Raw genomic sequence first — 23,423 nt, 5'->3', positions numbered from 1 at the left:
AGAGGCCAACAAAGTCCAAGTCCTAACAGGACCCCCCCCTCAAGGAGCGTCTCCTGACGTTCCCAGGGCACTCAGGATGGGCCAAATGGAAGTCCCGACAAAGTTCTTTATCTAAAATGTCCCAGGTGGGGACCCAACAGCGTTCCTCAGGGCCATAGCCCTCCCAGTCCACTAGGTATTGGAGCCCACCGCGGACCCGGCGGGAGTCAAGCAGGTGGCACACAGTGAACACAGTCTGACCCTGGAAGATGCGGGGGGGGTGGGGGATTCCTAGGGGCATACGTGGACGACAGTACGGGCCGCAACAGGAAAACATGGAATGTGGGGTTGATCCTTAGAGTCCGGGGCAACTGGAGCCGGTAGGTGACAGGGTTCACCCTGCACACCACCTTGAAGGGGCCAATGTAGTGAGGAGCAAGCTTGCGGTTCTCCACCTGCAGTGGAAGGTCCTTGGCGGACAGCCAAACCCGCTGCCCAGGGCAGAAAACGTGGGCGGGCCTTCTATGGCGGTTGGCCTGAGTCTGGTTGGCCCTGGAGGTCTGGATGAGGGTCCTCCTGACCTTGCTCCAGGTCTTGCGACACAGTCTCACATATTGGTTGACCGAGGGCACCCCAGCGTCCTCCTCCTGGTCCGGGAACAGAGGTGGCTGGAACCCGAATTGGCACTGGAACGGCGACAGCTTGGTGGCCGATGACTGCAGGGTGTTGTGGGCGTACTCTGCCCATGGCAGCCAGGTGCTCCACGATGTCGGGTTATCCATCACCAGGCCTCGCAGGGTGGTTTCCAGGTCTTGGTTGAGCCTCTCAGTCTGGCCATTGGACTGGGGGTGGAACCCAGAAGAGAGGCTGGCAGTGGCCCCGATGAGTTTGCAGAACCCACGCCACACTCGGGAGGAGAACTGGGGCCCCCGGTCTGAGATGATATCCTGTGGGAGACCAAAAACTCGGAAGACATGGGTAAATATAAGTTTGGCAGTTTCAAGAGCAGAAGGGAGTTTGCACAGCAGTATGAAGCAGCAGGCCTTAAAGAATCTGTCGACGATAACCAAAATGACAGTGTTACCTTGTGAGTCAGGAAGACCCGTGATGAAGTCGACTGCCACGTGGGACCAGGGACGCCGGGGAATGGGCAGAGGATGCAGGAGGCCCTGGGGATGCTGTCGTGGGTTCTTGCTTCTGGTGCACACCTCGCAGGACAGGACGAATGACCTCACTTCCTTCTCCATGCTTGGCCACCAGAAGCGTCTTCTCAAGAAGTCCAGGGTCCTCTGAGCTCCCGGGTGGGCGGTGAGAGGGGACGAGTGACCCCACTGGAGAACCTTGGCCCGGGCTTGATGAGGGACGTACAAGAGGCCCGGTGGCCCCGTCCCAGGGCCGGGGTCCTGGCGTTGAGCTTGTCGGACGGCCTCCTCAACACCCCAGCGGACAGGGGCCACAATCCAGGACACAGGGATGATAGGTCCTACTTCACTTTCCCTGTTGTTGGACAAGAATAGCCTGGAAAGCGCATCCGGTTTGGTGTTCTTAGAGCCAGGGCGGTACGATAGGGTAAAGTTAAATCGGCTAAAGAACAAGGCCCACCTAGCCTGTCATGGATTAAGTCTCTTGGCTTGCTGGAGGTACTCCAGGTTCTTGTGGTCCATCCAAACCAGGAATGGATGTTGTGCTCCCTCCAGCCAGTGCCTCCACTCCTCAAGGGCCAGTTTAACTGCGAGCAGTTCCCGATCCCCCACATCATACCGGGACTCCGCAGGGCTCAGGCGGTGGGAGAAGTATGCGCAGGGGTGCAACCTTCCATCCGAACATTGAGAGAGGACTGCGCCGACGCCACTGTCCGAGGCGTCTACCTGGATGACGAATGGTTGCGAAGTGTCCGGGAGGACCAGAATGGGTGCCGTGCAGAAGCGTTGCTTGAGGTCCCTGAATGCTTTTTCCGCCTGAGGAGACCAGACAAAGGATCCACCTGTCTTTCTGGTGAGATCCGAAATGGGCGCTGCTACAGAACTGAAGTTCCTGACAAACTTGCGGTAGAAGTTAGCAAACCCTAAGAACCGCTGAACTTCTTTAATGGACTTGGGAGTGGACCAGTCCCGGACGGCCAGGGTCTTGGCTGGATCCATCTGGAGTTGTCCCGTTCATACAATAAAACCCAGAAAGGAGACCTCGGGGACATGCAACTCACATTTCTGGGCTTTGGCAAACAGATTGTTCTGCAGCAGCTTTTGGAGAACCTGGCGGATGTGGTGGCGGTGCTCCTGCAAGGTCTTGAAGAAAATCAGAATGTCGTCAAGGTAAACAAAGACATATAGGTTGATCATGTCTCTCAAGACGTCGTTGATAAGGGCCTGAAAGACAGCTGGCACATTGGTGAGTCCGAAGGGCATCACTTGGTATTCATAATGCCCTGACAGGGTGTTAAAGGCAGTCTTCCACTCATCTCCCTGTCGGATGCGGATGAGGTGGTATGCATTCTGTAAGTCCAGCTTGGTGAAGATAGTAGCACCTTGGAGCAGATCAAACGCTGTGGACATCAGCGGAAGGGGATAGCGGTTACGCACAGTGATCTTGTTCAGGCCCCTGTAATCAATACACGGCCGGAGCCCCCCATCCTTCTTGCCGACGAAGAAGAAGCCGGCACTAGTGGGTGAGGTGGAGGGTCGAATGAACCCAGAGGCCAGGGCGTCCTTGATGTACTCCTCCATGGCCTTGCATTCTGGCTGAGAGAGGGAAAACAGTCTGCCGCGAGGAGGGGTAGCCCCAGGAAGCAAGTCGATGGCACAGTTGTAGGCACGGTGCGGAGGAAGAATGGCAGCCCTGCTCTTGCTGAAAACTTCTTTAAGATCCCAGTACTCTGTGGGAACTTGAGATAACTTGGTGAGATCAGGAGACTCGGCAGAAGACACAGGAGAGCTGGAGAGCAGACAAGAGGCATAGCATGCAGGACCCCATTCCACAACCTGGCTTGTTACCCAGTCTATACGAGGATTGTGGCGGGTAAGCCAGGGAAGGCCTAGAATGACTGGGAACTCTGGCGAATGAATAAGGTGCAGGGATATTTCTTCTTTGTGACCTTGAGACTGGAAAAAGACTGGAGAAGTAACTTGGGTGACTCATCTGTCACCTAAGGCTTGGCCATCCAGGGCAGACACAGACAGTGGGATTTCAAGAGGTGCAGTCGGGACATTGATTCTTTGGGCGAAGTGAACATCCATAAAGTTTCCAGCCGCCCCGGAGTCTAACAAGGCCTGGCAAGAGTGGACGGACTCACCCCAGGAGATGGAGACCGGGATGTAGACTCCTTGGCCAGGAAGTTCGGGAGAGAGGGCAGGCCCCGTCACAACCCTCCCTCGGCTGGACGGGGCGGTCCTTTTCCCAAGAGTTTGGGACATGATGCTCGGAAGTGGTCAGGCTTGCCACAGTAGATGCAGCACTTGTCCCTCCTTCTGCACTCCCTCTCAGACGTGGAAAGACGGGTACAGCCCACTTGCATGGGCTCCGGACAGTCGCTGGAGGAGGTAGATGGGCTCCAGGTTGAGGCGGTGAGGCCGGGGAAGCTCTGGACTTGGCGGCGCTCTCTAATCCTATTGTCAAGACGAATGGCATGTGAGATCAGTGTTTCGAGGTCACTTGGGCATCCGATAGAGATCGGACCGTCCTTGATGGGGTCAGACAGACCATGGTGGAAGGCTGAAACAAGGGCAGTCTCATTCCATCCACTTACTGCTGCGAGCGTCCGGAACGAGATGGCGTAGTCTGCCACGCTTCCTCCCTGTCAGATGGACATGAGCTTCCTGGCTGCATCCTTACTGATGTCCGCCTGGTCGAAGACACGAAGCATCTCCTCCGTAAACAGCTTGAAATCAGAGCATTTGGGTCCCTGCCAGATGGCTGTTGCCCAAGCCTTACCAGCTAACATGGTTATCACAAAGGCAATCTTGCAGCGATCCGTAGTGTAGGTGGTAGGCTGGAGCTCAAAGGTGAGTTGGTACTGGGTAAGGAACTCTCGGCATTCACTGTGCTTGCCGTCATACCTCTGTGGTGCAGGAAGGCAGGGTTCGCGAGGTGGAAGAGACAGCGTGGCAGGAGACACTGGAGAGGGAGCAGATGGTGGAGCAGGAACAGGGTCAGGAGTCAGCTGCGCCAGGGTTTTCCCAATTTGCTGAAGCAGTACCTTGTGACAAGCAAGAGCCTCACGTTGGCTTGCAAGTGTACGTCCATGGTAGCTCCGAAGCGCATTAAAGCGGCCATAATTCCCTGAAGGTTGGCTGGGTAGACAGTTGACGAAGCCTCTGCTGAGTCAGTCATGACGGAGTCTTTCTGTTAGGGTTTTGCTGGGAATCGAACCCGGGTCGCTGGTGTAGTGATCCAGCAAACCCCCACTAGGCCACCAAGGGAATGACTCAAGTGCAGAGGCGTGAGGCGAAAGTAGAGTAGCAAAAAACAGTTTATTTACAATGCAAAAAATCCAAAAAGTATAATCCAAAACGCTCAGAAGATATAAGGGAAAAAATAAAAAATCCAAAAGTTCAAAGTCAATACAAAAGCTAATAACCAGAAAAGAAGGGGTAAAAATCCAAACGCTCAGAAGATCCAAAAAGTCAAAAACAAAATCCACAAAGTCCAAAAGAAAGCAAAAATACAAAGAACACAAGGACATAGGCAAGGCACACGGGACAGAGGTAACTAGCACTAAACAGCATAGCAAAAAGACTCCGTGACTAGAGGCCAAACTGAGGGAGTATAAATACACAAACTAAATAGAACACAGGTGACAATAATGAGGACTAGGCGGGGCACAAGGCACATGGAAAAACAAAACACAACACACAGAAACAATAGCGGCCTCTAGCAGTCAAAACAAACATGACAACAAAAAAAGAATGATAGCGGCCTCTAGAGGCCAACAAAGTCCAAGTCCTAACAATCTGCAGACACTCATACTGTTTCAGTACTGAATAAAATTGTGACTTGCTCACCTGTAAGGTGGAAATGACCTCATCAGCCACTTCCTTGACGCTCACCACGTATCGGTTGATGTCGGGGTTAATGATGTGGGATTCCTTCTCCCAGCGCACCTTAATGGGCTTCTCACCATGCGCTGTGCAACTCATCTCTGTCATGTGACCTTGTTCTGCTCGAGTGGTGTTAGGATAGGACGTGATCATAGCAGGAACTGACAGAGAGGAAAAGAGAGAGAGAGAGAGACTGTAAGAGAAAAAGAATTTTATTTTGATGCTCAATATGATATAACTACATTTCATTTCATGGTTTTAGTGGCACCTTGTCACGAAAATGTCTGCATGATATGATTATTTCATGCACCAAATTAAATTTGCATGCAGCAAGTTTGACCTTTTCCATTTTAAAATGACCTCTTTATCATGTCAATTAGTCACAAGTGACATTTAATCCAAAACGTGGAAGACACTTTGGAACAATACACACGAACAAGGTTCTCTGGAACAAAATAAAGCAGATATTTTGAAGAAGCATCTTATGGGTGATACCAAGGAAACACATCCTCATATAGAGGACAGCGTAAATGTGACTTGAGTGATCTAGGTCAAAGATGTGTCAGCAGAAATCATTTCTCTGATTCTGTTATTTCTGTTGTTTTGCTGCCTTCTACCTCTTGTCACACAGTGAAGCATCTTTGGAATAATGTTACTGTATCACTGTCTTTCTTAAGGGTGGCATGGTGACAAAGCAGATAGCGGTGTTGCCTCACAGTTCCAGGGTCTTTAATTTGATCTTAAACTCGGGTTACTTTCTGTGTGGAATTTCGCGTGTTCTTCCTGTTTCTGCATGGGTTCTTTTCTGGTTCTACAGTTTCCTCCCAGAAAACATGTCACAGTGTGGATGCTAAATTGCCTAGAGGTTTGAACGTTGTCTACTATCCTTATCTTGCACATAGTGTTCCCAGGATACGCGCCAGATCTTTGATCAGGATAGCAAAATTAGAGAGGCTTCGATTCATCATGTCCTAATCTTGCAGAGTCACCAGTCAATCACAAATCCAGTGCTTCACCAGCTAACAAGTTTGTACATTCATTCATGTTCAGTAGCCATTTTATCCTGGCCAGGGTCATGACCTAGAACCTATCCTGGGCACAAGATGGGCAAATTCACCCAACATGGCCCAGCAATTCATCAGAGGGCATGGTGTACATACACATTCACATACTATGGGCAATTTAGCATAGCCAGTCCATCGGCCTGCAAGTTTTTGGACGGTGGTAGTAAACCAGAGAACCTGAAGGAAACCCATGTGAACTCAGGGAGAACATATGAAACTTTATGCAGACAGTAAGCTGAGGATAGAACCAGGGATCCAAAGGCCGTGTGGTGGCAATGCTTCCCACCTCACCATTGTGTTGCTGAGTTAATGTTAACATTACCTGTCTGTAAGGCCCTGGTCACACTACAGCTCACAATGGGTCTGTGAATACTTGGCGATGAAAAATTGGTAGCATCGCCACCAATCATGCGATGCACGGTGAATGTTCTCTGAGCTTCGTGAGTTGTTTTTTGGTGTGTCTCCACCTCACGAGTGGCTAAAAATGTCACGAAAAATTTCAATGCATGCATTGAAATTTGGTGGCAATGTTTTCATCAGTAAACTAAGCAGTGAATATTCGCAGGTGGGTTTGGGAATACTTCCTAAAGCTCGGGGAACCTTCTTTGAGCCTCTTGAAACATATTTGTCTCGAATCCATGCCCCAATGCTCGCGGGAGCCTCACCAGCACAGTGGCCTGACTTAAAAAGTGCATTTACATTTGGGGATCCTTTGGAGCGCGTTGTGCACACTCTTGGGACCCAGTTATTATGGGAAACACCTGCCGCTGATTTGAGTGCAGTCAGCACGGGCATATAAGGACACTGTTTTCACAGAGACTTTGCAAGTATTCTGGCAGGTACGTGGCAGTAGACGGATCTTAAGCTATGATTACTAATTGTGGTGATGAAGCTGAATGTTCTCATCTCATCTCATTATCTCTAGCCGCTTTATCCTTCTACAGGGTCGCAGGCAAGCTGGAGCCTATCTCAGCTGATTACGGGCGAAAGGCGGGGTACACCCTGGACAAGTCGCCAGGTCATCACAGGGCTGACACATAGACACAGACAACCATTCACACTCACATTCACACCTACGGTCAATTTAGAGTCACCAGTTAACCTAACCTGCATGTCTTTGGACTGTGGGGGAAACCGGAGCACCCGGAGGAAACCCACGCGGACACGGGGAGAACATGCAAACTCTGCACAGAAAGGCCCTTGCCGGCCACGGGGCTCGAACCCAGGACCTTCTTGCTGTGAGGCGACAGCGCTAACCACTACACCACCGTGCCGCCCGAAGCTGAATGTTGCCTAATCTAATTCAAATTTCATTCTCATCAAAGAGCCTGTCACTCTGCAAAATTATGATGTGCGCTCTCCAAAAACATGAAACACAGGTTATAAATACAAAGGTCATCAGAATCAGTTCCGACTAGCCAGGAGATTAGAGGGGCGAACAGAAATAAGTGTAGCTCAAACTCAAAATAAGTGCTCATTTGAGCACAGTTGCTCAGTTTTGCCATGCACTTTTAAGGGTTGGCCACCAGTCCGTTATTGACCATGTTCATATTAATTATATGACCCATGCCTAAACTACTGTATGCAGGTATAGTGGTTCTGTACCAATAGCAGGGCTCGACATTAAGCACTGACCGATTGCCCGGGGCAAGTGAAACATGCATTCGGGCAAGTGGGATATGTCCCCGGCATGCCCGACCAGGCAAGTTGGAACAAGCATATATTATGAACTAGCACCACAAAAATTAGGCTTTTTGATCTTTTATTTCAGTTCCTAAAATACGTATCCGCCATTATGTCTTGGCTGTTTTCTTAGTCTCGGTTTCATTTACTGCTTTGCAAATTATTTTATATGCCCCCACTGTTGTAGTATGGTACGCATACTGTTTATAGACCCCTTGTGCATGATGTCACGCATCACATGATAATTACAGCTGGGGTCAGACAGACACTGTCTTTCATGCAAGCAAGGCTTCATCGTCTTCAATATGGTTAATTTTTGTGCTGATTTTACTTGTTCAAACAGAGAAATAGATAAAAGGCGTTACCGTCTCCCTGCTATCAAGAAAAATGTTAACAAATAGAAGCAAATGCTTCAAGAACAGTGAGGAAGTGAGTGGTTAAAGAATATGAGAAGAGGAGCTCAGCCTGAAAACTCCAGAGAAATTCACGACTGTATTTAAAATGTATTTTACAAAAACAAAGTCGGAAGTGAGCATGGAAGAGTTTGCTGAAGAATCTCATTTTATTTTTTTTCTGCTCGTGTTCGAGTCAGCGCGTTCATGAAAGTGTTTGATTTTCTTACAGGTGAAGCCGCTTCCATATTCGATACAGAAAACCCAGACTGGTTTCAGACAACTTGGGCATAAAAAACTCAACAAGGAGGGACATGCGCGATAAATCCTGAAAGAACAGATTAAGAGCTGAGAGAGCTGGAGCTTAGTTTCAGTTATCAGAGGAACACAGTCCTGTGCAATATATATATATATATATATATATACACACACACACACACACACAACAACAACACTGCGCTGCGTCATGACAGACTGGCTGCACTGATTCAGTTACAGGTTGCCAGGTCTGTATAAAACACCCACAACCTACACAATAAACAATAATGTTAAACTCAAACATTCTCCTGTCTGTCATGACGCAGTGCAGGGTTTTTTTTTCTTTACAACTAGAGGTGGATGATATATATATATATATATATGGGCAGCACGGTGGTGTAGTGGTTAGCGCTGTTGCCTCACAGCAAGAAGGTCCGGGTTCGAGCCCCGTGGCCGGCGAGGGCCTTTCTGTGCGGAGTTTGCATGTTCTCCCCGTGTCCGCGTGGGTTTCCTCCGGGTGCTCCGGTTTCCCCCACAGTCCAAAGACATGCAGGTTAGGTTAACTGGTGACTCTAAATTGACCGTTGGTGTGAATGTGATTGTGAATGGTTGTCTGTGTCTATGTGTCAGCCCTGTGATGACCTGGCGACTTGTCCAGGGTGTACCCCGCCTTTCGCCCGTAGTCAGCTGGGATAGGCTCCAGCTTGCCTGTGACCCTGTAGAACAGGATAAAGCGGCTAGAGATAATGAGATGAGATGATATATATTCTCAAACAGTACTGTTCAAAAGTCTTGGCACCCTATTGTTTTCTTCATACAAACTTTGTTGTAGATTTCGATTTTATTATTTCTACATTATCAAGTAATGAACCTACAGTCTGAGAGAGTTCTACACAAACACACTGGACTTTACAACAGCTGCATGCATGTGAAGTGGAAATAAATCGACTAAGGCAGGAAAAACTATCTCATCTCATTATCTCTAGCCGCTTTATCCTTCTACAGGGTCGCAGGCAAGCTGGAGCCTATCCCAGCTGACTATGGGCGAAAGGCGGGGTACACCCTGGACAAGTCACCAGGTCATCACAGGGCTGACACATAGACACAGACAACCATTCACACCTACGGTCAATTTAGAGTCACCAGTTAACCTAACCTGCATGTCTTTGGACTGTGGGGGAAACCGGAGCACCCGGAGGAAACCCACGCGGACAACATGCAAACTCCACACAGAAAGGCCCTCGCCGGCCCCGGGGCTCGAACCCAGGACCTTCTTGCTGTGAGGCGACAGCGCTAACCACTACACCACCGTGCCGCCCAGGAAAAACTATTTTGGATAAAATTGTTATTGTCTGTTACAAGTAAAAGTATAAAGTAACCAATAACCAAACTTAATAATAAACTTAATCAATAACCAAATTTCAACTCAGTGTGTGATCTTCATTTTATGTTGCAATTCACAACTATTCTATGGTTTTCGTAAAAAGTAGTACTCGGGACAAGTGGAAATTGGCGGTTACGGATAACGGATGGAGGAATGGATGGAATAAATCATATATCCTGTCATTCAGGAAGTTACCATTTTCTATAGGAAAGAGATTGAGGGGAAAAAAACATCGAAGCAAAGATAAAAATTTCTTGTGGTAGTAGAAGCAATATGCAGGTAACAGGGTTGTTAATATTATGCATTCCTTTCTTCACCCAAATACTACATGCCAAAGATGAAACTGATGAATAGAGTTACACATGCATGTTTTACATTCACTGGCAAGAACAAAGGAAATAAACAAAGGAAAGTTTTTGTTTTTCACAGTACACGGTATGAAGATGTCCTCTCAAAGGTTTAGCTGTGACCCTGAGGGTCCGATTACTTTAAAATTTGCACAGCAATTATTTCACCAGCTAAGTAAAGGTTATTGATGCTCCCTTGAATGCACCCACCACATCAGTGGCAAGTGTTTTACCCTGATAGCTAGAATTTAGTATCTTTCCCCAGTTTCAGTGGTGATGAATAAGGGCCAAATTAGAGCTCTTCTTCAGCATCAGTATGATTCTATGAAAAACAGTCCTTGTTTTTAGAGTCATTTTAAAATGGCAGCATGTATAAACCCTTTTAAAAAGGAGAACTGAAGGAAAATTTTTTTATTATCAAAATTCTATTTCTCATTTTATTAAATATCGGAATGCATTTTTGATCGCTATTTTGTCGCTGCTATAGCAAGTTATGAGTGTTTGAAATATGCTCTGTAATATATCAGTCCATATGTCAAAGCAATGGCCGTAAACGAAATTCGTCGAGACCTGTGCGAGACATCGTAGGACGGAAGTAAAACATACAGTGGAAATCAAAGTGACCAACGTCTGCCAACGTTGTCAAAAGCCGCGCGCGCCCTCTTTCGAATGCTGATGCGATCAAGCCGGAAGTTTTGTTTGTTTTGATAGCAATCAGGAAAGTTTGAAAAAAGTAGGCAGTAATCGTCATTTAAACTCGTTTTTGTGCAATATTTCGTTTGGAAAACAGTTTTCAAAATGGCGGCACTGACACCTGGCTGACACTTGACGTTTCGAAGTCTCGCACAAGTTTCATGAAGATCGCGCGGATAAGCGACGCCTGCCGTGGACCAAACGAACTAAATTCAACATGGCTAAAAACCGAATAGGCTGATAAGTATAATATTTAATTGCAATTAGTTGCCAATACGAGTCACGATATAAGGTTACTAAAACCGAAAACGCAATTGAATAACAAGTTAATTAAGAAATAAAGCAAGTTTAAAAATGACTTCAGTTCCCCTTTAATCCTCGTGCAATGATGTCCCTTTAACCCTGCTCAAATATTCTGTACAGCTTATACAGCTACACATTTGCAAAACCTATTTTAAAGGAACCCTCCAGTGGATTTAATCTCAAGCTTGTTTTCAGTAAAAGTAGTCGCAGATTTCAAAAATCAAACTTTCATTTTCGGACACCAAATAGTGTTTGAGAAAAAACAATTTTCTTTAAAATGCCAGATGGGCTTCCTGTGGTGGTGGCGTATGCGATGACGTCAGGTAGTGGTCGGTTGGAGCAACTCAGCTGTTTTGCTAGTTTTACAAGTATTTTTTCCTGAATTTATCAGTTTTTAAATAAGTATATCTCATTGTGTAGCATATAAATGCCACAATGATGCTAAAAAGAAAGCACAAGCTGGAACTAGACTACATTTCTGCAGAGAAAATACAAAGTGTGCTTGATCAGATGGAACACAGGGTCACTGACAGAAAGTGGATCAGACATGAGACCTTGCACTGCAAAATCTTTTTTTTTTCACATGATCTACAGAAAGTATGTGTGGCAAAATGTGTGTAGCAGTGTTGTAGTCGAGTCCCTAAACCTCAAGTCTGAGTCAAGTCTCGAGTTCCCAGTGTTCAAGTCCGAGTCAGTAAAAAAAAAAATTTGAGCCGAGTCCAAGTCGAGTCCGCTATTGATCCAAGTTGAGTCCGAGTACAAGACTCCATCCAGACCATGCAACGGTGGCTGTTTTAGCACCATTAACATTAGTTTGTTCCTGAACATGACGTATGAACAGGTGAGTGTGCGTTCTCTTTGTCAGGGAGCGTGAAGTATTCTGTCAGAGATGGTTGGGAGACAGATGTAAGTGCAGAAGGTGTGTTTATTAATACAAGTGAAGACATAATCTAGAACGTCAGGCAAAATCGTAAAACGGTGAAACAGGCAGTGGGTCGAGTGAGGCACAAACAGGCTATCGTAGACTCGGCAGAATCAAAAACGAGAAACAGGAAATCAGGGATCAGGAAACCAAACAAGAAAATAAGGCTGGGTAATGTGTCAGCAATGCAACTCAATACTTCGCAAAGTAACTGCATTTTGACAGTTTTTATACAGGCACGCTGATTGCGCCTTAATCCTGTGCAAGTCCGAGTCATTTACGGTGCTCATGCGAGAGTCCGCTTAGCACGCGTGCTGTCTGAAGCGCACCCAAGAGTCTATCTGATGCATGCGCCAAAGTGCAAAGGTGTGACACTCTTGCACGAAATTAGTGCAAAAATTAATGTAGATATAAATATCTTGTGCCAAATTATTATTGCATGTTACAAAAAATAAAGAAAAAATCCGAGTCCTCGTCTCTAATTTATGACTCCGAATGCAGTTAATGTACGAGTCCAAGTCAAGTCACAAGTCCTTAAAATTAGGGCACGAGTCAGACTCGAGTACTACAAGCCTGGTGTGTAGTGTGCATACACCACCACCACCACCGGAAGCCCATCTGGCATTTTAAAGAAAATTCATTTTTCTCGAACACTATTTGGTCTCTGAAAATTAATGTTTAATTTTTGAACTCTGCGACTACTTTTACTTAAAATACATTTAAGAATAAATCTGCTGGAGGATCCCTTTAAAATACAGCATATGTCACATATCCTAATGATAAATAATATTTAACACATACATCCTGATGTCACATCAGTTTTTTGCACATAAGCACTGTCATGTATCAGTGTAAACAATATAAATATTATTTCGTTGTGTCTTTTTAAACCCGAAAGGATTGCCTTTCTGCCAGAGAGCTTGTTATCCTGGAGCAGAAAGAGAGTGACCTCGCTGTTTCTCACTGTATAATTAAATGATGAGTGCTCTTTGGATCTGACGTGTAACCCTCCTTCTGCTACACTAGAGACACACACACACTCACTTGAGAATGCATATGTACACAAGTGCTTTTTTGACTCATGTGCACACACACACACACACACACACACACACGAAAAAGCACTTGCTCTTTCTTGATGCAGATATGGTCAGAAGTTGGGAGAGGTTTACGCAGTGTGTGTATGCTGATGTGATCGAGTGTGTCAGCGTGTGCCCCATGAACATTTAAGTCTAATTTCCCATTCACTCTTGAGCCCCACACAGTGGTGACACAAGACGGAACACTTCTGAATCATTTATTTTGCAATACAACTGTAAAACATAAATGAAACGCATTTAAAAAAAAATTATCGAAATGTGACTGTTGTTTAATTGAGGGTGTGTTTACTACTGGAGCTCAAGTTTATGCTACTGAAATGAATGTTTGTTTGAAAATGGAATGTTTAGACAAGGCGACACGGTGGTATAGTGGTTAGCGCTGTCGCCTCACAGCAAGAAGGTCCGGGTTCGAGCCCCGTGGCCGGCGAGGGCCTTTCTGTGCGGAGTTTGCATGTTCTCCCCGTGTCCGCATGGGTTTCCTCCGGGTGCTCCGGTTTCCCCCACAGTCCAAAGACATGCAGGTTAGGTTAACTGGTGACTCTAAATTGACCGTAGGTGTGAATGTGAGTGTGAATGGTTGTCTGTGTCTATGTGTCAGCCCTGTGATGACCTGGCGACTTGTCCAGGGTGTACCCCGCCTTTCGCCCGTAGTCAGCTGGGATAGGCTCCAGCTTGCCTGCGACCCTGTAGAACAGGATAAAGCGGCTAGAGATAATGAGATGAGATGAGATGTTTAGACAATAAGAAGTAGACCGTGCATTATACTGTATAAAATATAAAATGCATGAGAATGTATTCATGGTCAGATCTGAACACTGAGGAGGAGAAAGAAATCCTGACATCCATTGTATAATATTACAACCCCAAATCAGAAAAAGTTGGGACGGTATGTAAAATCCATCCATCCGTTATCCGTAACCACTTATCCTGTGCAGGGTCGCAGGCAAGCTGGAGCCTATCCCAGCTGACTACGGGCAAGAGGCGGGGTACACCCTGGACAAGTCGCCAGGTCATCACAGGGCTGACACATAGACACAGACAACCATTCACACTCACATTCACACCTACGCTCAATTTAGAGTCACCAGTTAACCTAACCTGCATGTCTTTGGACTGTGGGGGAAACCGGGGCACCCGGAGGAAACCCACGCAGACACGGGGAGAACATGCAAACTCCACACAGAAAGGCTCTTGCTGGCCGCTGGGCTCGAACCCAGAATCGTAAACTCAAAGGACTGTGATATATTAACAATTCAAAAGATATAACACACTTTCTTTGAAATCATTATTGCCCCAGTGCAACCAATGAGATGCCTGCAAAAGATTTACAGGTTTCCAATACCTGACATGTTTTACAGTGGATATAAAAAGTGTACACACCCCGTTAAAATGATCAGTTTTTCTGATGTAAAAAAATGAGACCATGATAAATTATTTCAAAACTTCTCCCACCTTTAACGTGACCTATAACCTGTACAATTCAATTGAAAGACAAAGAAATATGTTCAGGGGAAAAACATAAAAAATAAAAAAACATACAATAAGCTGGTTGCATAAGTGTGCACACCCTTAAACTAATACTTTATTGAAGCACCTTTTGATTTAATTACAGCGTTCACGGGTCAGCCACAATCAGATGTACCTACTTGTTTGAGATCATGTAACACTATGTAACAGCCTTCTATTTATGTTTATTAAACTATTTCATATGTTGTAATGGTAGACTATCATTGCCAATGTATGATGTTTCAAAGCCAGATCATAATTTACCACCACTGAATCCATGTTTCAGTTTTTTTTATCAGACAAACTCTTCATATTGCACATTTTCACCATGTAACACATGTTCATTTGATTTAATACCCCAGAATGCATCATTGCTGCTTAAACTTGGCAATAATTTGTCAAACACTAACTGTTTTAGTAAATCAGCAGATTTTTGAGGAACAAATTGACAGGTGAATCACGGAATTCTGATAAAAATGAAATCTTTCACAATAGTTTTGTCAATGGGGGGTGCTGAACCTAATTTGTTTTCTTTGTCACTGCAAAGTTGAAAATGGCCTGAGAAATCTTATTTAATGCATTTTAATAAACACTTTAAATTAAATACAGACATTTTATGTAGTATGTGATATGATTTGATACAAAAACCTTGTTGCTGGGGGCATATGTTTGCAAAATTCACATGCCAAAGATTTTGCGTGTCATTTCCATTGTTTTCTGTAGTGTCCGTAACGGTCTTGCTGTAACAGAATGCTGCAGAATTTTTTACCATTTTTGGTGATTATGACATGCATTGGTCCTGTTGGCCTCATGTAGGGCTCTAGTTACATATTCATACGTCTTTAGTTGTTATATTAATAGATATATTTGCAATATGTAGTGTCCGTAACGGGTGTAGTGTCCATAACGTTATGTGTAACATTGTTCAACAAGTATATAAGCTATGTAATCTTTGATGGAAAGGACAACCAACTGTCAATTAATTAAGGAACTAGTATAATAAGCCGATACTATGCATAAAATGATGTTTTGTGAGCCCAATAATTGGAGCTTTAATAAAGTGTTGTGAAATTTTGTGTTTCTCTGTCTAATATCGGGGTCCCTGATAACGTGTCACATAACTAGAAGACCCAGCAAATATATGTAACTATACTCAATTGTAACATTCGACAGGGCACTTTATGGCATAACAGTTCGTTGCCCCATCAACATTTGCTTTTGAGGTGTTTTAAGTGGATCTATCCCGTTATATCTTTTAATGTAGTGTCCGTAACGTCAACAACCTAGCAGAATGGGGCATGTATAAAATGAGGTATATTTTCAAAACGGAAAGAGAATGTTACATGAAATTTTAGGTATGGGACCCCAATATGTTCAAGCCCATAATATCACAGTTTTGATCATTTTGGGTAACCTTGGGTTTTTTGTTATTTTGGAACCTATAAGGTCCATCTGATCTTGGCTGACCCGTCAGTCTTTTTGGGTCGGAGTCTATCAGCCTGCCACATCTAGACTTGGCAATATTTGCCCACTCTTCCTTGCAAAAGCGCTCCAAATCTGTCAGATTGCGAGGGTGTCTCTTGTGCACAGCCCTCTTCAGGTCACCCCACAGATTTTCCATTGGATTTAGGTCTGGGCTCTGGCTGGGCCGTTCCAAAGCTTTTTTGAGGTCATTGTCATGCTGAAAGATGAAATTCCTCTTCATCTTCAGCTTTCTAGCAGACACCTGAAGGTTTTGGGCCAAAATTGACTGGTATTTAGAACTGTTCATAATTCCCTCCACCTTGACTAAAGCCCCTGTTCCAGCTGAAGAAAAACAACCCCAAAACATGATGCTGCCACCACCATGCTTCATCGTGGGTATGGTGTTCTTTTGGTGATGCACAGTGTTGTTTTTGCGCCAAACATACCTTTTGGAATTGTGGCCAAAAAGTTCAACCTTGGTTTCGTCCGACCATAACACATTTTCCCACATGCTTTTGGGAGAGTTGATGTTTTTTTATTTTGCTAAATTTAGCCGGGCCTGGATGTTTTTCTTTGACCCTACCTCATAGTCCAGACATATGGAGAATATGGGAGATTGTTGTCACATGTAGTACACAACCAGTACTTGCCAGAAATTCCTGCAGCTCCTTCAGTGTTGCTGTAGGCCTCTCGGCAGCCTCCCTGACCAGTTTTCGTCTTGTCTTTTCATCAATTTTGGAGGGACGTCCAGTTCTCAGTAATGTCACTGTTGTCCCATGTTTTCTCCACTTCTTGATGACTGTCTCCACTGTGCTCCATGGTATATCTAATGCCATGGAAATGTTTTTGTCCCCTTCTCCTGACTGATACCTTTCAGCAGTGAGATCCCTTTGATGCTTTGTAAGCTCTCTGTGAACGCTGGCTTTTGCTGGAGGATGCAACTGAGTAAATGTCTGAACTTTATTTGGCGTTAATCAGAGTCATTTTAATTGATGGCAGGTGTGAACCCAAAAAGACTGAATGCCGTAATTAAATCAAAAGGTGTTTCAACAAAGTATTAGTTTAAGGGTGTGCACACTTATGCAACCAGATTATTGTACATTTTTTTAAATTTATGTATTTTCCTCTAACAGATTTGTTTGTTTTCCAATTGAATTGTACAGGTTATAGATCACATTAAAGGTGGGAATAATTTTGAAATTATTTATTGTGGTCTCATTTTTTTTTACATCAGAAAAACCGATCATTTTAACGGGGTGTGTACACTTTTTATATCCACTGTCGCATGGATAAAAACATTGAGAGAGAGAGAGAGAGAGAGAGAGAATTTTCAGCCAAACTTAAAATTCTTCTTCCCCGACAGTGAACGGAATAAGTGAGTTGGTTGCAACTAACAAAAGCCTGCTAATAATCTCAATTCAGCTCTCACTGTCAGCAGAACTGGGGCTCCAGACAAGCAGAGGCTAAATGGTATTCCCATAACAGCTTAGTTGATGTATATTTTTAATATCTAGCAATATTATGAGCTCGTAAAATAGAGGAGCGCTGATGGCAGCTATAACCTCACATCAAACTGTCTTCTTTTATTTGTTTCAGCAGCCAGTGCACCATGTAACTATTAAACAAACTAAGGAGGACCATGGGGAAGGACGTGTGTGAAATTTATGGAGTTTTGAGACATGGTATATCTGTACTGACGTGATCTTTTCACTAATGATTTCCAGTGTTATCTGCACCAGTCTAATAAATAAATGCTTGCAACTATTACGCAAAGCAAAGGTTTGATTCCTTAATAGTTTGAATAGAAAAAAAGTTAAAGAAACCTGTATTTTAGCTGTAACCTCCAGGTTTTTTTTTCAACAACAACAACAACAAACTAATCCAAAAGGCAGAGGAAAAATAGAAAAATGCCATTCATTTTCCTCTATTAAAATCTTCATATAGATTATTTGATTGTATTACATCAAAGATGATCTGTAAATTCTAGCTGCTATGATGTCATCGATATCAGAACCCAGTTTGTCTAGTGGACAGTCCATACCATTAAATAACTATAAACAGGGTGGCATGGTGGTGTAGTGGTTAGCACTGTCGCATTACATAAATAAGGTTCTGGGTTGTGGCCGACAGGGATCTTTCTGTGTGGCGTTTGTATGTTCTCCCTGTATCTGCGTGGGCTTGCACCGGTTTCCCCCACAGTCCAAAGACATGACGCCTTAGGTGGCCTTAGGCTGAGGTGCCCTTGAACAAGGTACACTGTTAAGCCAGTATCTCCCGGGGCTGCGACAGCTTGCGACAGTCATTAGTGAGAGTGCTTCAAAAGTGTCTTGAAACATTCGCGGGGTGTCTCAATTTCTTCGCATGAGTCGCAAAGTGTCGCTCCTTCGTCGCTGAAATTTTGAACATGTTCAAAAAATTTGTGCGACAAAATTTCTCTTAAAATAGCTGCAAATGTGTCGCAAAGCCATCACGAACCCTTCTCAAGTCAGTTTCCGTGAGACAGGATGTGCGAGAACTGAATTCGCATATTTTATCGCAATTGTTGCGTCTCAACTAGTTGCAGGCTGTCGCAGCCCAGTGAGATACTGGCTTTAGCATGGCTGCCCACTGTTCTGGGTATGTGTGTGTGCTCATTGCTCATGTGTGCATGCGTGTGTTCACTGCTTCAGATGGGTAAAATGCAGAGAGGAATTTCACAAGTGTATGTGTGATGAATAAAGTTGTTGTTGTTCTTCTTCTTAAAGGAGAACTGAAGTAATTTTTAAACTTGCTTTATTTCTTAATTAACGTGTTATTCAATTACGTTTTCGGTTTTAGTAACCTTATATCGTGACTCGTATTGGCAACTAATTGCAATTAAATATTATACTTATTGGCCTATTCGGTTTTTAGCCGTGTCGAATTTAGTTCGTTTGGTCCACGGCAGGCGTCGCTTATCCGCACGATCTTCACGAGACTTGTGCGAGACTTCGAAACGTCAAGCGTCAGCCAGGTGTCAGTGCCGCCATTTTGAAAACTGCTTTCCAAACGAAATATTGCACAAAAACGAGTTTAAATGATGATTACTGCCTACTTTTTTCAAACTTTCCTGATTGCTATCAAAACAAACAAAACTTCCGGCTTGATTACGTCAGCATTCGAAAGAGGCCGCGCGCGTCTTTTGACAACGTTGGCAGATGTCGGTCACTTTGATTTCCGCTGTACGTTTTACTTCCGTCCTACGATGTCACAGGTCTCAACGGATCGTGTTTACGGCCATTGCTTTGACATACGGACTGATATATTACAGAGCATATTTCAAACACTCATAACTTGCTATAGCAGTGACAAAATAGCGATCAAAAATGCATTCCTATATTTAATAAAATGAGATTAATAGAATTTTGATAACAAAACATTTGTCTTCAGTTCTCCTTTAAAAGTGTCATGTGTCATTCAGAAATAAATAAAAAAAATGTAATAGTTGGAAAATCAATATTGTGTAAGCAGAAACCCACACCAACCCAACATGGAATATTTTCGTGTAACAGCACAGTCCGGCTTGTTCTTCTTCTACTTGGTCTTAAGGGGATACAAACTTTTGCATATGAATGTGAATTCTATGATCAGAATGTGTCCTCAGGTAAAATGAGGTCCTTTCATCATCATGCACACACAGAGAAGTAACTGCAACCAACAGACAAATAACCTTGTCCACACACACACAATTCTTGTGAGGACCTTACATTGATATAATTATTAATGCAGTTAATTAATATTATATGACACTTAAATCTAGTCTGAACCTTATTACTTGTGTTTTTTTTTTTTGGACAAAAGCAGTTTTCCTCATGGACCAGTCAGATATTTCTGTCCTTGTAGTGTGGAGACATATGATCCCACCAAGACAGAAAAACATACCCACACACACGAAACATCACCAAATGGTTTTTATATCACTGAATCTGTAGCCCCTTTTACACAGCCTGTTCAAGGTGGGAATCTTTTGCCTTTATTCCGTCTTGGGTTCTGTATAAAATGCCCGAATGCAGAACAGGGGGTCTGTGTTGTTCTTGTTCCGCCTCTGAGCCGAAACAATTGGTAGTAACAGAGCTGGAATCGAAGTGTGTGTAAAAGGGACAGCTGGCATGGTGGGAACGGGGTGCGACATTTTTGATATTGACTTCTTTCTGAGACCAGCATGAATTCAAACGTCTCTGTCTATGGTGCCTAAATAATATTAATAATAATAATAAAGGCGGGCGGCACGGTGGTGTAGTGGTTAGCGCTGTCGCCTCACAGCTAGAAGGTTCCGGGTTCGAGCCCCGTGGCCGGCGAGGGCCTTTCTGTGCGGAGTTTGCATGTTCTCCCTGTGTCCGCGTGGGTTTCCTCTGGGTGCTCCGGTTTCCCCCACAGTCCAAAGACATGCAGGTTAGGTTAACTGGTGACTCTAAATTGACCGTAGGTGTGAATGGGAGTGTGAATGGTTGTCTGTGTCTATGTGTGAGCCCTGTGATGACCTGGCGACTTGTCCAGGGTGTACCCCGCCTTTCGCCCGTCGTCAGCTGGGATAGGCTCCAGCTTGCCTGAGACCCTGTAGAACAGGATAAAGCGGCTAGAGATGATGAGATGAGACGACTTTGAAAAAATAATCACTTGTGTATTTATACTAAAACTATTATCCGCCAAAGATGAAGTGAATATCAGTGAATAATAACCGAGACAAAGTTGAGGTGATTATTTAAATAACATTGGCTGGTGTTGAGTGGTATATCAGAGATATTCCATTCAGCTACCATGATACTGAACGAGTTGAAGAAGAGTTCAGTATCATGCTAGCTGAATGGAATATATCTGATATACCATGAAAAAAAGCAAGCCAATATTATTCTTATTAAACATACACACTCTCTTCATAGCAGCAATCTCAAAGGCCAACACTAGCTTACCCGCGAGTCAGTGCCATTAGCGCAGCAGTGCAGTTACCTTCCAGCCAGTGTAGCGTTAGTGAAGGCCAATGCTAACGCAGTCAAGCCGAATATTATTATTATTTTCCCTGTGTAATTTACTTTGTTACTTTTAAAATCAACATCGACAGCTACACACAATGGAGTGACCTGGCAGCCAAAATTCTCTCAAAATCTGCTACTTTTAACGAAGCAAAACTCCCAGCCATGTTTATTTACAAACGGTCACAGTCACTTGCTAGCGCGGAAGTTTTTCATCTCCGATGAGTCTCTTTTCCAGTTTTTTTTATGTCCATTGGTATGTTCTTCTCTTGTAAATATGCATGAAGAATATATAATGAAGTTTTGGTAGCCTTTCAGGTGTTCAGCACGTCTTTAGTTTCAGTTTTCAATTTATTTATTTAAGCCTCGGTCACAACTGGCCGTACGTGCTCCTACGGCCGGTCTACGTGCAAAAAACGCAAGAAATGCACGGAGGGTGCGCATGAAACGCACGGAGGGCGCGCATGTGACATGCTGATTTTCTAGCCGTAGACCAGCCGCAGAGGTTCTTTGTCATGTCAAACAAACTCTACGGGCGCTTACGGTTTTTTCAGGTTGCAAGACAAACTTATGGCCAACATGTGTCTTTCTCCATGAACCAAAAAAATGCAGCGATTTGGGAAACGCCAAAAATCGCACAGCCAAAAAATCGTACATCCGGTTGTGACCTAGGCTTTAGTGCTTAATCCTAGCACTGGATTAGCCTCGTCTTCTCTCTTTTCCAGCGGACAAAGAAATGATTGTGTGCATGCGCAGGAGAAAAGTTTTGTCATTGGATCTTCGCATGAGCTCTGGCTCCGAGTGTGACATCGTGTTGTCTTGATAATGTGCAATATTGTAGCAATTTTGCATGCTCATTCTCCATCAGGGAGAGTGGCGTAATACATGGAGGATAAGCGATATGATAACAATATTGCATTCTATCAATAAACCCACTCGAAGGGAATAGAATAGAGTACATGTTTTTATTCCAGGGAAAAAGTGGCCTGCATGTATAATGATCACTGATATTCACTGAGCCTCAGGTGGATAATTGTTTTAGTATAAATACACAAGTGATTATTAAAAAAAATCGTATTAACAATTATTTCAAACTTCAAAAGTGGCATGCAAATGTTAAATATAAGAAAAAAAAACCTTGAAGGATGTTATGGATGTGTCACAAAAATATCAGCTCAAATCAAGATCAAATCTAGGGCTAGTTTCACTATGTGTTATAACCTGATACCACTAACACTGATAGGCTGCATGAATCTACAGTCTGGGCAAGAAAAAAAATCAGCCATAGCCTCATTTCTTCAAACCATTCTGAGGATTTTTCTTATGACTACAGCTGGCGCTGTTGTGCTTGGTTCTACAAAAATCCAGGATGAGCCGAATACGAGAGACAGAGTACTGTATACCGTGGATTTTGTACTGTATACAGTGGATATAAAAAGTTTACACACCCCGTTAAAATGATCGGTTTTTCTGATGTAAAAAAAATGAGACCACGATAAATAATTTCAAAACTTTTCCCTCCTTTAATGTGACCTATAACTTGTACAATTCAATTGAAAAACAAACAAATCTGTTCTGGGGAAAAACATAATTTTGTTTTTTTTTTTTAAACGTACAATAAGCTGGTTGTATAAGTGTGCACACTAGGGTTGGGCGGTATTACGGTAAGAAGGTATCCCGAGGTATCCAAAAGTACCAACGGTATCGGTCTCATTACCGTCATTTTAAAAAAATATATAATATCTAAATAAATATGGAGTACATGAGGTCATAATATAAAATAATAAATTGAAGATCATCCCGAATAACTGTGTGATCGTATTTTCACTAATTCTATCAATTTCCTAAAGAAGTTCTCATCGCGTGCAGGGTTGTTTATGTCGTTACCATGGCAACCCTGCGTGACTGAGACCGGGGGTGTCATGGCTCAGATGGCTAAGGCACCGTACCATAAATCCGGGGACCCGGGTTCGATTCCGACCCGAGGTTATTTCCCGATCCCGTCTCTCTCTCCCCCGCTCATTTCCTGTCTCTCTATACTGTCCTATCTAAAAAAAAAAAAAGAGACTGAGACCGCGGTTGAAAGATGGCAAGTCAAGATAATGAGTTAGTGGCAAAAAAAAAAAATACAACACGGACCCAAATGTCATACGTTATATTATTTTACCTTGTTGTTACTCATGTAACCTACTCAAAACACAACTCATTGGAGAGATCTCGTGGAAGTGGAGTACCCCAGGCTATGGTCTGCCTTAGGGGACATATTAGATTTTTCGTTTGAAACCAAAATACTGCCACACTGCCGAT

The 23,423-nt window shown here is 44.0% G+C and overlaps 1 protein-coding gene across 1 annotated transcript in view; it reads right to left on the bottom strand.

The window, feature by feature from the left end:
- Positions 1–23,423, bottom strand: part of dscamb (Down syndrome cell adhesion molecule b) — a 390,833-nt gene that overhangs the window by 93,885 nt on the left and 273,525 nt on the right. Inside the window, exon 11 of the mRNA XM_060905739.1 lies at positions 4,977–5,173. Coding sequence (XP_060761722.1) covers positions 4,977–5,173 — 197 coding nt within the window. The remainder of the gene's footprint in view (positions 1–4,976; positions 5,174–23,423) is intronic.

Source organism: Neoarius graeffei, chromosome 23, assembly GCF_027579695.1.
Source record: "Neoarius graeffei isolate fNeoGra1 chromosome 23, fNeoGra1.pri, whole genome shotgun sequence".
Lineage (NCBI taxonomy): Eukaryota > Metazoa > Chordata > Actinopteri > Siluriformes > Ariidae > Neoarius > Neoarius graeffei.
This window is presented reverse-complemented; position numbering and strand designations above follow the sequence as displayed.